The 15,669-nt window shown below is 40.2% G+C and overlaps 1 protein-coding gene across 2 annotated transcripts in view; it reads left to right on the plus strand.

The window, feature by feature from the left end:
- Nucleotides 1-5,723, plus strand: part of SENP6 (SUMO specific peptidase 6) — a 66,091-nt gene extending 60,368 nt beyond the window's left edge. For both annotated transcript variants that reach the window (XM_052678947.1, XM_052678958.1), the window contains 5 exons: nt 116-219; nt 1,936-2,024; nt 3,445-3,513; nt 3,590-3,740; nt 5,413-5,723. In XM_052678947.1, coding sequence (XP_052534907.1) covers nt 116-219; nt 1,936-2,024; nt 3,445-3,513; nt 3,590-3,740; nt 5,413-5,622 — 623 coding nt within the window. In that variant the 3' untranslated portion in view covers nt 5,623-5,723. The remainder of the gene's footprint in view (nt 1-115; nt 220-1,935; nt 2,025-3,444; nt 3,514-3,589; nt 3,741-5,412) is intronic.
- The last annotated feature ends 9,946 nt before the right edge of the window (nt 5,724-15,669 follow it).

The following is a 15,669-nucleotide window of genomic DNA, read 5'->3' on the forward strand; positions in this document are numbered from 1 at the left end:
ATGTATCACAGTCATTGTGAGCAACTCTTAGGTAATTTAAAATTATTTTGGCTGTCAGTGATGATGTAGCATTTGATGTTTAAATACACAATTCTACTGTCTGTGATTTGTACAGATGGATTGCACAAAATCAGGCTAAACTACAGTGAAGACTCAGCTGATGGTGGTAAATTAAATGAAGATGAGCTTATAGATTTTTCGGAAGACCAAGATAATCAGGTAAAATATTCAGCGGTTTTATTTAGGAAATGGAAAATATTGTGTTATGTTTTGAATGGGCAGTATCTGTGTTGTAAGTGTCTGTTGTCCAAAGCTAGATATCTTTACAAATGTCAAATCCAAAACAGTGATTACTTTAAAAAAAAAAATTACAAATTAGCTGATAGAACAAAATTGTATATTCATTCCTTAAACTATCAGGAAACTGCTGTACTGATCTTACATTTAGTGCTGTGAGTCTTGTGCATAGCAGCAGTATTACACATTGGTTTAAGTGGAAATTCTGGAAATGAGAAACTTTCTCATCTCCCCAGCTCCCATGTCTAGGTAGCAGACCGAAGAACAAGTTACTGTTATTCTGACTGCATGTTATGGACATAAACAGACATATTTATAAGATGATGTTACTCTGCTGTTCAGTCTACTGGATGCTTTTCTGAATCATGCTTAAGTAAATGGTTTTATAATTAGGCAGTGCTCTTGTTCACATTGGAAGACTTGGATTTTAGAGATGTGTAAAGTCCACAAAATCATTCAGTGTCCTTCATTGATTCAGTTGTGTGAGGCTATGACCATGTGATTCCATAGCCATATTTCTTATACAGTGTAAGTTCAATATGGGGAATGATGAGTAGGGTTCTTCGAAGCTGAAATAAATGGCGTGTAGGCAGTGAAGAAAGCAATTATTCTTGATACCAATTCTTATTTCTTAGCTGTGTCAGCTGTGTTCCTTGAGAGGATGGTAAGATGCCAAGTTCCCGGGTTTCAGTAGCTTAGAATTTAGCTTGGGCTGAAGCTGTCACTGATACCTTTCCAAATGCACAAAGCAAGTATAGAAATGTTAAACCGGGACAGGTTGAATGCACCTTCATATCTGCCAAAAATGATGTTGAAGCTGCAACAGAAACAGATGGAATAGGAATTAGGCAGCTGTTGTCTAATGTGATAAAATCTTAATGGTGTAACATGAGGATTTCGGTTATAGGATCCTGCTTGTTAGTGAAGAAGCAAGTTCACCAGCCGTGCTGATATGGTAGTTTGTGGTTTTGGAAAGCATCTCTGGCCCTGAATGCAGTGGTCTGTGGTAGTAATAGTGAGCTCTGTAGAGTAGGAAATCAGCAATCACTACTGAAATCAGAAGTTTAAAGAACATTCTCAGGTTTGTGGCATGTCAGTTTTGCAACATGCAGTTACATCGTTTTCCCTTCAGATTTCTCTTGCCTGGAGGACCAAGTTGGTGGATTCTGGAGCAGGAATCAGACTTTCTGAGTTCGTTGTAGATTTTGTCCCATTCCTTCTAGAAGATAGCATACATAAAATTATCAGAAAAATTCCTAGTAATTATTAGGAAGAGAAAACACTTAAAACATGGATTATAACCTGAAGGGAGATGGACTGCTTTTAGGTCAGCACCGCTTTTAGGTCAGCACTGCTTAGAAAATGTCAGTAGCTGTTGGTTGTTGTTTGTTGTTTTTTTTTTCCTAGTTTCAGTGATCATTACAAAAATAGCACTGTTAGCTCTGTGTCTTTCCAGCATGGATTTGAGAGAGACTAAAATATAGTAGTATTGAATGGTTTTCAATGAAAGCTATTGCTTCTTTATCAAACTAGATTTTATTTGTCGTGAATAAAAACTGGAAGAACAGCAGTACTTCCTTTTTGAAACTGAAAAATAGTATGAACTTTAAAACACCTATAAATATGTTGCTTTTGTAGGAAGACAGTAGTGATGATGGTGGCCTTCTGGATGACAGCTGTAATTCAGAAATGGGACAGTGGCACCTAAAGCCTACTATCTGCAAACAGTAAGTAGTGAAACAGTTAAAATGATTATTAAGATGTTTGGCAAATTAAAATCTTATAAGTTTATGAAGTTTACTCAGTACAGGAAAGTGGGAATAATTTTTAGCATATGGAATGTGTAGGTGGTATACCTGATGCATTGTAACAAAGGAGTAAAAATCCACCTTTGTTACCAGCTTTAAAAATATTTGATAGTGCTATGAACTTCCAATTATATTTGAGCTAGATTTTCCCATGCTGATGATTATCAGTACGTAATACTTTCCACCAAGTCACTATTTTAATCCAAATATGAACCTTCTGAAGATCTCTGACACTCAGATATGGCAAATCGTTAAGGGCACTTCAGTACTTCACTGTTACCATAGTTTTCAGTTTCTTCTATATGAAAAAGAAAATTCCTTTGACAAGGATTTCAATTCCACTCACCATATTGTTCCCCCTCCTCAAAAAAAAAAATTGGATCATGTGTTCTTAAGAGAATATTGCTGTCATAAATTTGTTTAAGTTTAAAATAATTTACACAATAAACCAACCTATTCATAAATACATACATATAATTAGCCTGAATGTACTGGTCTCCAATTTTCATAAAGAGCATATTCTGTGAATACTCATGTATATTATTGTTAGGAAAAAGAAAAAAAGAGCTTTGTGAAAAGTAATCTATATCTATCCCTTAAAATATGACTTACATCTAATGCTGAGATTCTGAGTTGTGGAATGAGTTTGCTCTGATGCATAAATCCAGCTGCTGCTTGTAAGATGACTGATACAATTTAAGCATTACATGTCTACTGCCAAGGCTGTCTTTTAGACCGAGTGATGCAAGTCTACAAGAAAGCGTTCAAACAGACTGAGTTCTAGACAGAATGTTTGGTTAGTTGCATTATTTTTCTAAAGTCTTTCAAATACAGTGTGTGTGTTCTATAGGTAACTATCTGGTATGCATTTTAGATTCAGTAATTCAGTAATTGGAATCACTTCTTGAACAAATGAATCTAGTGTGTTTGTGGGTGCTATAGATGTTCTGTCTGTCCTCCTGCTGCTACTCCAGAAGGATGTCTGTGGGTTCTTTGTCTCTTTGCCTCTTGCAGATGTCCCAGATACCTTGTGTGTCTAAAGTAGCACTAGACACCTCAGGGGCTTTTAGGTAACTAGATTTTGCCTGTAACCAATGGCTTCAATCTGACAGTGCTAGAATTCTCTGAGTTCTAAGTTCTCTGTACTTGTGTATAAATCTAAAGATAACTCAGCTTTGCATTCAGCTATCCGTTAGGGGATTATAGCAGTACAGGCAAAACTTTAATAATACTTACAATAGAACTAGATTTGTTCAAGGTCATCCCACAAATAATTTTATTGTTAGCTGTTTAACGCTGTGTTTTCTGAGCTGCTGTGAAATGCTGTGTTCTCTCATAGGCCCTGCATTTTGCTTATGGATTCACTGAGGGGCCCTTCCCGGTCGAATGTCGTGAAAACACTAAGGGAGTAAGTTTTGTGTCTGTGATTTCTGCAAAATTCTGCAAGTGAAAAAAGTTTTAATTTTTACGGTCTTTTGTCATAGGTATTTAGAGGTAGAATGGGAGGTCAGGAAAGGCAATAAAAGAAGCTTTTCCAAAGATGTCGTGAAAGGCTCCAACCCCAAAGTGCCACAACAAAACAACTTCAGTGATTGTGGAGTGTACATACTGCAGTATGTAGAGAGCTTTTTTGAGGTATGTGTATTTGTGTAGTTGCTTGTTTTGTCTCCTGCAACAATCAAGTGTGTCCTGCTAAAATTATTACAATTTCAAAAGGTTCTTTAGTGTAACTTTTACAGCTGTTTATTAGATTATGTGTTAGAAAATAATTTATATGTTAACATAATAAGAAATACTTTCAGGAATATAAACTAGTTACTGATTTTAGTTGCACGTACACACCAGGTATTAAGTCATGGAATTTTATGAGAAAACATTCAGAAAATATTTTGAGAGATTTCCTTTGTGTTGTTACAGTGCCTTTAGAATTACACAAAAAGGGTTCACATTTGAGTTCAAAAACTAAAATGAAGATGTGGTACAAAAAAACTTGTTGTTTTTCACCTGAGAAAGATGACTGAATAAATTCATTAACGTAACACAGCTAGTTTGGACTTTCTAAGCTTTCATGAAAGCATGAAAGTTATTACAGTTAGAAGCGAAATCTTAATTCTCTTGAGAGAAATGGTTGAGCTTTTATTTACTTTAACTGTCTCAGCCTTCAAATTGAAGCTCCTCTCAGAAGTGGAATGCAGAGCTCTGTCAGGTGTGGGCTGGGAGGAGAAACAGAGTGACCATGGTGCCTGAATGGGGCATTAAGCCTGCTTACCGTCCGTAGTGCTTTTGAGTACTGTTCCTACTCCTAGAAAACCGGTAACTTCTTTAGGCCTCAAACCCTCTCTTTGCTCATACTTTAATGAGAAAGCAGCAAGGCTTTCAGAGAGTATTTGTACAAAACGAAGCACAAACATTTAATACACTTTTGCCTTTCTTTAGAACTTGGAATTGCCCTAGAGAGTTTTCTGTACATAGGGTTTATGTGGAGCAACCCATTTGCAGAATCTTGCACCTTTCCTTCTTGCAAACCAGCTGTAGAATTAGGGCAGCTGGCTCTGTCTTGCCTGCTCCTGCAGGGTGAGGCAGCTGCATGTGCCCAGAGATGTGTCAGTGAGGAGCAGGGTGTTCTCAGCAGCGACCTGAGTGGGGATGTAAAATCTACACCTGCTGAACGACGCTTGGCTATCTTACACTTACCGAACTAATAATTTCAGCTTGTACTTGAAAAATTCTGTCAAGTCTCACGTGTTGTCAGCAGCTCTGCAAGCTGAGTTTTAGTGTGTAAAATGGGGTGTTTGTGGGTTGATTTAAGTTTAAACTTCGTTTTAATGATAAGCATTGCAGCCACGACGCGTAGGGTTTTGTAAAGCCAAGGCTGGCTGGAGACGGCACGCGGTGGAAGCGGCTGCGCGCTGTCGGCTGCCCGCAGCCTGCCGGGCCTCCCGCCCTCAGTGCCGCTCGGCTCCGACGGCGGCCGCCTGGGGGCGCTGTGGTGCCGCGGCGGGGGCGGGCGCCATTGTGGCGGGGCGTGCTACTGCCGGTGGAGCCGCGGCGGGACTGCCGGGGGGGGGGAGGAGGGGCGGTGCTGCTGCTCCCAGTGCTGGGGCCTTTCGGTGAGCGCTGTGCTGTTGCATGCTGAAACTTGATTTGTTATGACCTTGACTGTACATGTAGAAAGGATGCAAACCGTTCGTTTTTTCATGCTGAGGGAATGAGGCGGAGAAGAACGCCCATTTTCCCATTCTGGTTCTCTCCAGTCTCTTTAGGTCATAACTCATTGCTTTAATGTGCAAACCAACTTTCTTTTCAGAATCCTATTCTGAGTTTTGAGCTACCAATGAACTTAACAGACTGGTTTCCACGCCCACGGATGAAAACCAAAAGAGAAGAAATACGAAAAATCATCCTGAAGCTGCAGGAACAGCAGAACAAAGACAAGAAGGGACAGAAGGACCCAGCTGCAGCAGAAAGATCTTTGCAGGAAAAAACAGAACAACTTCTCAACAGCAGCTCAGACTGAATGTTGTATCTGTTGCATGTTAGCTCCACAATCAAAACTGAAATATGCGTTTTGTCTGCCCAGACTAAATAAAGATTTGACGTATTCTCTGCTCAAAGTTACTTGGGAATGTTTAATGCCTGTATAAATGTGTGTCATAAAATGATTTAATTTCCACAAAGATGTGTATTAAGTAAGCAAGTCTGTACATATGTTAATGAGGCCAACCTTTTTCAGCATTTGTAATTACTTCTTTTCCACTTGTTAGGGAGCTTTTGTTATGTATTTCTGTTAATAGAACTTAAATAGCAACTTCTAAACATAAAGCAAATAAAGAAAATATTTATAGGATAAAATGGTTAACTTTTTCTTTTTCAGTAAAGCTGTAATGTTACAGGCTTACGTAACATGTAGCAAATAATTTGGTAGAAAGTTAATTCATATTTTGACCCTATTTAGTTGCCCTTTACAAGGTTATTCTGCTTGCGCTACAAACAGTAATATGGGTAAGTGTCTCAGTGTACCATGGCCTCAGAGAGGGTGATTCCCCTCCTCGCAGTATCTAAGTGTAGGCAGTGTAATAGTTAATAGGACTGCTTCAGATTTGGGATTTTAAAAGATACACGTTGCAATTAAAATTCCTCACTTGCTTTAGTGGGACGGGCTAAGGGAAGGGGGAGAATGCTCTTTGACCAGAGATTACTATTCAAACAGTATTATAAAAGTGGTTTCGATGAAGTGATCTTGAGTGATACTATTAAATCATATTTTGTGGATCCCAATTGTTGTACAGGTGTATTTTGAGACTTTCTTCATTATAAAGTTGTATTTTGGTAAGTGTACTTGGAATAGCAGATTGCCCACATTACATTTTCTATGTTACAATTCTGAATGTTACATTCATATGTGCTTTATCTAAGTAATGAACATTTAAAAAAAAAAAAAGTGTATGATTACTATTTTTTGTAATATCCACTAAAAAAAAAAAAACAAAGAAAAAAAAAAAAAAAAAATACCAGTGTTCATTGCTTGCTTGTTTGTTCTTGGCTTTAGGTAGCATCAGACTAATGCTGGGATTTGTTTGGATATTTCCAGTGCATTTTGATTTTAAAATAGTTTAAAATGCCATTGTTGCTTACAGTGCAAACAGCCTTTTATCCTTGTTAAAAAGGCTTTGGTATTCAGATGGGTAAAATAAGAAGTGGATTCTACAAAGAGATGTATATCCAGTGTGCTGCTAGTTTAGAAGTCTCTGAAGCAAGCTGGAAGCCGTCCCTTTCTGGGACAGAGTCTCTCACAGGTAGAGAGGGGCCTTCTATCCTGCCTTGGACACAGGATTTCTCTTCTGGTTCTTCTACTGGGAGTGTAATTTGTAATTCCCTTCTCCTCAGCAGATGCAGCAGAGACTTCCTTAGCTGAACTGTGTAACCCAAGACCAGTTTTTACACGCAAGATCAAGTGTACTTGAAGCCTCAGTACTTGAGGTTTCTCCGTGACTTTCCATTCTCCCTGAACCCTGAAAACATGGCTGCTAATGACATTCCTGCCAGGGCATTTCTGAAACTGAGTTCACTCACTGAGGCAGTGATTGCACATAGAGCAATGCAGCCGTGGGCTGTTAACTTTTTGCACAGGTGACTCATGGGATCTGGGGAGGACTTGTTCATTCCTTCGTCTCTTCTTCGCAGACTCTGGTCCCCGTGCATATGTAAGCACCGCATGTCTCTTACAGATGACTCCTACATGGGTTTCTTGGTCGTATTATGTGGGGGCAGTTTTCTGGTTTACAAATTAAATGTGTAAGGGACACGTGTAGGAGTTATTTCTGCCATGGAATTAGTCTACTATTCTTGCCGTAAAAACAAAATAAAGAAAATAAGTACTAAAATAACTTTAGATTGTTTCCCTGCGGAGTCTTGTATGCTTTCAGTGCAACTAATGTATTGGAATAGTTCTTTACAAATACACATGAATCAGTGATGGCTTGCAGAGAGGAAAGTAATTTCCTGGAAATATAGAGACAATTGCAAGTGCAACGTATTCTCAGTTAAGACTTTCCCCCTGTTACGTGTTCTCATGGTATGGAGTATATCCACGTTTGGTCAGTATAATAGTTTGCCTTATTCTGACGTTTGTGATGCAGGTTCATAATTTGATGTGGAACTATTCGGTTCTCTTGCTAGGAATGGCCTGGTGCTTCCTCCTTTTCCTTCCTCTTTCCTGTTGTCCTCATCTTCCTCCCTCCCAATTTTCAGAGCTGTGAAGAAGGTGTTTGATTTATCTTACAATGTTAAAGGTCTGAAGATCTTCAGTCGTATATAGCAAGCTAATATACATGTTAAATATAGGAAACTTATTTTTTTAATAAAATGTGATGTTAATAGAAAAAAAAAAGAATTAAGAATGAGTTTTTTTTAAATGTTGCTGACTTGATTTAAATAGTTCACTGCTACGTGTGCTTTCTGTAGGCATTTGTTCATTCCGTAGGAATTAGCTGCAACACTGTTCTGCAATCTAATGAGGAGCATCACCATTGACTTTCCCGAATCAGAGCTATTCAGAGATGAGCAGGGAGGGATCTAAATGTTTTTATGACAACAAATATACTTTGAGGAAAGTTGTGTTTCCTTATAAGCCTTCAGATCGCAAATGCATTGAGTAGTACAGCTGTGTTCTGCAGCACAGGGTATCAGCTTCCTGCCTAATTAAATGTATCTCTTTGTATTGTTTTTCACGTTGGATAGAATAACAGTTAAGAGTTCCTTTAAAAGTTTTAGATTACTTAGCATGAAAAATGGATGTGCTTCTGGTGCACGCTTGCAGGTTAGCTGCAGAAGTAGAAGAGCCGTCTCAGCAGTCCCTCGAGACGCTGTTTTTCCTTGCTGAAAGAACTGAGCACGCCATCTGAAGAGCAGAGGCTCCAGCAGGGACTGCTCAGTTCGTTGCTGTGGGTGCGCTCACTCCTGTCTTGGAAGAACATATTTTCTGAAACGCTCATCAAAGAAAGAGTTGAAAAATCAAATTTTACCATGATGAGGAAACCATGTGATTTATATATATGTATATATGTGTGTATATATACATTTGATTTGATACTGTGTGGTAAACTTACAAAGTAGAACAGAAGAACAAGGAGCTTTTCAATTTGAATCCTGTTAACGTAGCTCCTCTGGAAACTTGAGTGAACCTCTCTGATGAGCAAACAGCAGCAGCTTCCACACTTTGCAGATTCACTATATTTTATTTCTTGGACTTTTTTAAATGAAAACACTTCCAGTCACTGGTTAAAGCTTTGCATTGTTATCCTTCAGCTCCACATGCTCAGTACAAAACCTCTGTGCTGTGTGCTTGAATTCACAGAGGATCTCAGCCTCCCGAAGTCTTTTGACTCTTCCTGTCTATTTCTGGCAGTCGCTGGGGAACTGATGTTAAGAATTATAACTTTGCAACAGTAACAATGAGGTAACAGCCGTTTTATTTCCCTTTTGCCACCTTGTCTTAAAACTAAATCATTTGTGCCTATCTCGGCTATCTGTGCTCAAAGAACGATGCGATAAAAGTGTCTGTTCTGTAGGATCCAGTCTGGTGACAAGGATGTAATATATGTACAAGGACCGCTTTCTCTGTTGTGGTTTGTTGTAGTTTTCTGACAGGCGAGATTTTGCTTCGCTTGTGACAAATTTGCATGTGGATTCATGCAGCCCTGTGGTTACAAAGGGGAAGTCGGTAATGTACACCGTACCTTCAGGATGCGCTTCTGTGACAAGTTGCCAGCCATAACCTACATTCAAGCAGCGAAGCTGTTTCTTTCCTAGATCCTTTTTTGTGCTCTCAGCTGATGCTCCCCAGAGGGAAGTAAACAGCACTTCTTGTGATACATGATACTTAAATTATACGTGAATATGTTCTATAGGAATACACGTGAACAGAAGGTTCTGTGGATTAAGATGTATCCAAATTCTGGTAAATATGAGATTTACCATGATTACATGGTAAATAAAGGAGCTTACTTTCTTATGTATTTCTTTCTACGTCGCTCCTTATTTTATTGGGTTCTGTAATTAAATTCTCAGTTCTTTGAGGTATGACCCCCAAAACAGTGCATACCAAGATACCAGCATAAACCAGAATCAGTAGTGAGTGAGAAATAATTCAGGAGTGGGAAGAAAAAATACCATTTCTATTTTAAAAATAAGATTTATGTATATCATGAAGAACAACAACAACAAAAAAACCTGCATATCCTTTTCCAAGTAAATGGTTTCTCCTAATGGAATAATAAAATCCACGATTTAATACGTGACCATTTGATGCTACACCACTGAATTAGATGACATTTGCATATTTGAACAACTGGGCCAGGTTCTCTTTTGTTGTAAGTTGACCAAACACCTGCGTGGTTGAGGGGAGCCCTACTAGTGCAGCTGTGCATCTGTTCCCATGTGATCTGTGAGAAGACCGCTTCAGAGAAAGCTGCCCTCCATTGGACACGTGGTCGTGTTGTGTTTACAGGCTACTGAGCCATTCTACACTTAGAATCTGACCTTTAACCCAGGGCTTAAAGGATGTTAGACTTCCCCAGCAGCCTAACTTTGTGAAATTTATCAAATATTCATACATCACCATCTCTCTAACCATATCTCTGAGTTCAGAAACTTGGCTTACTTTTGCACCTATACTGACATCAATGAAATATATGTACTAAATGTAACTGCATATTACTCAATATTCTGATGGTGACTTGCAGCAGCAGTTTGCAGACAAACCTATAATCCCCACTTTCCTCAGATAGCTTTAAGTAAGTCAGACTCTGAGCATCAGAGTTTGTCCTTGCTGACTCATATTCTGCATGTATGGGAGTGGTGCAGTGGTAGCCTGGATAGAAACATCAGTATATATTGGGTGAAAACCACAGTGTTCATCATAGGAGCTCTTGGGAATTAGTTGGATTTTAAAGCTGTAGGATGAATTTGCTGTTTATGAAAAAGGCCAAAAGAGAGTAGGATACTTATTTTAGTTCCGGAGAACTTCATGTTTTATCACTTAGCTCCTGGAAATTTATTTCATAGTGTACAACAGCAGTACACCAGGTAGAGCGTGGGTTCTGCAGTACAGAAAATTGAGATAAGCCAGCCCCATAAGAAATACCATTAGAACCATGCTGTGTTTCTAGCAGAAAATGAAACTAAATGGAACCTAATTTGTGCTAGGAATGCAAGCAAATGGAGTATGTTTCTTATTTAAATGTTATTTGGTTCTAAAAGCTGAGCTGATTTGTAAACAATACTGTAATGATATCTGTCAGTGTTACAAAAGGGCAATAAAAGGCCGTGAGAAGTTCTTCAGCTCCGTCCCGTTCTACAAAGCCACTGAAATTTCTGGACTTCAAACAAAATTTGTGTTGGCTTCTTTAGCTGCAGATGATGTTCAGGTTCCAGAATTGAGCACGTGTTTTTCACAAAGGTCTGAATTAATTCGTTGAATGTGTTTGTACAGGCAGTGTGTAATGATGGGGTTTAATCAGAAAGTGATCTGTTTTTTCATTTCTTTTTCCCCCAGTAACCCCTGAGGAAAGCCAGGCTTTTCTTTTGGAAAGGCAGTGTTCTTTGCATTAGTTTATTAGTTCTTCACATTTTTAAAGGTCACTCTGCACCTTACTGTGCAGTCATTTTGAGTTTTTCATGCTGCTGCCCGTTATTCTAATTGTTCTCAGACTGTTGAGGAATTTGGACGCAATGGAGACAGCTCAATTTCAATATCTAACTTGTATCCCTTTTTCCTGTACTCAGCACTGGTGAAGCCGCACCTCGAGTACTGTGTCCAGTTTTGGGCCCCTCACTGCAAGAAAGACATTGAGGCCCTGGAACGTGTTCAAAGGAGGGCAACAAAGCTGGTGAGGGGTCTGGAACACAGGGCTTATGAGGAGAGGCTGAAGGAGCTGGGAATGTTCAGCCTGGAGAAGAGGAGGCTCAGGGGAGACCTCATTGCTCTCTATAACTTCCTGAAGGGAGGCTGTAGTGAGCTGGGGGTCGGCCTCTTCTCTCGTGTCATCAGTGATAGGACCAGGGGGAATGGCTTCAAGCTACGGCAGGGGAGATTCAGGCTGGACATGAGGAAGTATTACTTTTCGGAAAGGGTGGTCAGGCACTGGAACGGACTGCCCAGGGAGGTGGTGGAGTCACCGACCCTGGGGGTGTTCAAGGAAAGGCTGGATGTTGTGTTGAGGGACATGGTTTAGTGGGAGCTATTGGGAATAGGTGAACGGTTGGACTGGGTGATCTTTTAGGTCTTTTCCAACCTCGGTGATTCTGTGATTCTAAAGCAAGTTAAGTTGGTTCTCTGACTCAAAGGATGTACCTTTTCATAAAGACATCTGATTCAAGTGACTTTATTTAGATGTGTTTTTCAGGCCAATTAGGAGATAGGAACATAAGATAAATTAGGATTTGTTAATCCTAAAACTGAATCTAAAATTAAATCTAGTTTGACGTTCATTTTATCACACAAAGTAAACAAGTAATGTAGGTTACTTGCTCCAAATGAAGTTCAGCCTTTACCTCAACCACAGTTCCTAATGTCATTATCACCAAGATGAAAATTGGGCACTGCGGTTCAGTGTCAGCTGAGTGCCCAACTCCTCTTTCCAGTTTTTGCTCTGATCTCACACAGGTGAGTGCTTCCTACAGTATTTTTGTGGAGCTGTCAATAACTTGCATTATGTTTGCAAATGCTCCCATGAAGCAGCTCAGGTTGGGCACCTGAAAACAGGAACATAGCTGATGACTTGGAAAATACTTGTGACATGGTCACAAGCACGCTCATCCGTGAGAGCAGCCAAATAGAGAAGTGGCTGAGGGGTGGGGCCTGGAGGCGGGTGATCAGTGGCACAAAGCCTGGCTGGAGGCCAGCAAGGAGCAGAGCGCAGCAGGGTCACTACTGGGTGCAGTCCCATTGAACATCTTCATTAAGGATACAGCTGATGGAGCAGTGTTCCATCAGCAGACGTGCAGGTGCTACTCTACTAAACTGGGAGGATTGCTGATATGCCTGAGAGTCGTGCTGCTGTCCAAGGGGACCTGGAGAGGCTGGAGAAATAGGCTGAGAGGAACTTGAGGATGTCCAATGAGAGCAAGTGCTGAGTCCTGCATGTGGAGAGGAATAACCCCAGGCAACAGCACGTGCTGGGTTCCACCCAGCTGGAAAGCAGCCTGGTAGAAGAGGACCTGGGGGTACTGCTAGACATCAAGTGGAACATGAGAGAGTAATGGGCCCTTGCTGCAAAGAAAGCTAATAGCATCCTGGGCTGCATTAGGCAAAGTATTGGCAGCAGGTGGAGGGTGGTGACGCCTTCACTCCTCTCAGCACAGCTGAGGCTACACCTGGAGCGCTGAGTCCAGTTCTGGGCTTGCCAGTACAAAACATATATAGATATATATGACATATATATTTATATCTCTATATATAGAGAGATATAAACAGGCTGGAAATAATTCAGTAAAGGGCCACCAGGATGATGAAGGAACTGGAGCATCTGTGCTATAAGGAGAGGCTGAGAGAGCTGGGATTGCTCAGCCCAGAGGAGACTCAGAGTCTCAGTTTTTCTATATAAATACCTATATCAGTGTACAGAAACAGCCGAAGGGAGGGTGCAAAGAGGACAAAGCCAGGCTTATGGCAGTGGTTACAGACTCTGAATCCATGTGATTTTGCTGCTTCTGAAGAAACAACAACCCCCTTTCTAGTACCTGCACTGGACATACACACTTTAATGAAGATGTTCAACAGGACTGCACCCAGTAGTGCACTCTGCTCCTTACCAGCCTCCAGCCAGGCTTAGTGCCACTAATCACCCGCCTCCAGGCCCCACACCTCAGCCAGTTCTCATTTGTGATCTTCCTTTTCAGGCTAGTAGCATATTCCCCTCACAGTCTCGTAACTGAGTCTATAACTTCTAATCTCGCTTCAAGGGAAACTGTGGAGGATCCTTATGCCCTCACTTCTGGACCCTCTGTGAACTGCATTCCTGTCAGCTCTCCTCTGCTCTGCTCTCAGCCCAAGGAGTGTCAGAATTTCATTGGGATCACTCATTCCTCATCAGATTTCCTTTCCCAAGACTGGCTTAAAAGCTGAAGCTGTCTAAAATTAAATATTAGAAACAGAATGGAATAAAAATCCTCATGTCATGTTTAACAGGATACAATCAGTTGGAAAGTTGCTGGATAAGTTGTGGCCTTTACAGAAAAGTTTAAAAATTAGTTAATATCCTCACATAGCTCACTAAAAACCAACAGCAACAAAAAAAACACCCTCTGTTTCGCTAAGGATTGTAGAAGCCTTCAGCACTGACCTACCTTACCCATACTAAAGTTCATTTAACTCCAGGCAGGTAGCTTCTGCTCCAATGAAAGTAGAAGAGCCCAGTGCCTGATAACTGTATGTTGCCTATTTACCACAGGCTACTTCTGTTTTTCACACAAGATGCATATTTTGGTAGCATGCCCTGCAGTTATTTCATTGACCACAGCTGTTCACCACTGAAAAGTGAATCCTTATGAGTGATCACAATGTAGATGGGAAAAAAAACCAATACTAATAAAAAGATAAATTTGGAAAACATTTATAATAATTGCTACTGTGTGACTTCTACTGTGTTCTTATTCCTACTTTATGGATACTTCCATATCTCCAGAAGGAATATCTGAGATAGGGTATCCCAAGCTACTTTTATAGCCAGGGGAACAGGCCTCTGGTCTCTTGGCTTGGGGAGATTTTGTCAAAACAAAAGCAAATAGTTCCCCTTGAGACATGGATGTGTTGCATCAGGACTGGAATCCTGAAATACTGGAAAGACTCCAAGAATATCTTCCAACTACTCTGGGGTACTGCAATTTTATTTTCTTGACCTCACAATCTGGGTTTATAGAATTAATCTGCTCATGCAAATAAAATGAAAAGCAATGGACATCAGGAACAAGCAGCCCAGAGAGGTGGTGGAGCCTCTTCCTCCAGGGATGTTCAAAACCCATCTTTCCTGTGCTACTGTTGGAAAACTTCTTTAGCAGAAGGTTAGACTGGATGATCTCCAGTGGTCCCCTCCAACCCCTGCGGTTCTGGGATTTTGTGTGATCCTGTGACTTGACAAGTTAGGGATCCCTCTCATGTAGTACCACGCTATTATTTTATGCAAGCCTGTCCTGTGTTCCTTTGCTTCAAGCTACTCAAAATGGAGAACAATCTCTTTGCCTAATTTGATTACCCTGTAAAGTGAGGAAACAGAAAAATTGGGCTGGTTTGGAAGACTTATTCCCAACTGAGTTGGGAACAAGTACAACCGGTTGTACATTGCAAGGAGTGAAAGTGCAAAACAATCAACCGTCTTTAAATAACGCATTTTCTGATAATGTGACAGAAGAACCTATTATGAACTGAAATGAAGCAAGAAGATTTCAAATAGAAGCTGTTGCCTTAAGCTCTAATATCTGATTTATTTGCAACCAGAATGGAGTGGCTGGAATAAAAAAGGCCTGTGGAAAAGTCAGACTATTGAAATACTTAGCTATAGTCACAAGGGTTGTTCATGCAAAGTCTATGGGGAAGAAAGAGGAAAAAAAAAAAAGATATCTTTGCACAGCTGTCAAAATTAAGAGATTTATGTATACACATATAATGCTAAGTGAAAGTGAGTGGATAAAATAGGGCTTACACACTGATTTCCAATAAGTAATTTGCATGATACGGGGTTGGATGCCTTTTATCTAAAGAAAACTTCCTGGGAAAGAAACCAGAGTTCGATTTTGAAAGGGGAGTCCTCTTGGAGCTGATAATATAAATCCCAGAAAAGGTTCTTTCTTGAACTGTCTCTGGACATCAGCTGCTAAACCCTGATCAAGTTAGAAGTGTTCTTTTGCAAATGTCTGAGCAAGCTATTCTTTATCTGGATAAATTACAGATAAATTTTGCCAGCAGGACTAAGTTGGCAGCTACATTTGGAAACTCCGTGTGGGTAAATCCAAAATACACTGGAAACCAGTGAGGTGATAACTTCCATATTTTTCGTTTTTTTTCTTT

The sequence above is a fragment of the Tympanuchus pallidicinctus genome, unplaced genomic scaffold (assembly GCF_026119805.1).
Source record: "Tympanuchus pallidicinctus isolate F22 unplaced genomic scaffold, pur_lepc_1.0 scaffold1, whole genome shotgun sequence".
In the NCBI taxonomy this organism is placed as follows: domain Eukaryota; kingdom Metazoa; phylum Chordata; class Aves; order Galliformes; family Phasianidae; genus Tympanuchus; species Tympanuchus pallidicinctus.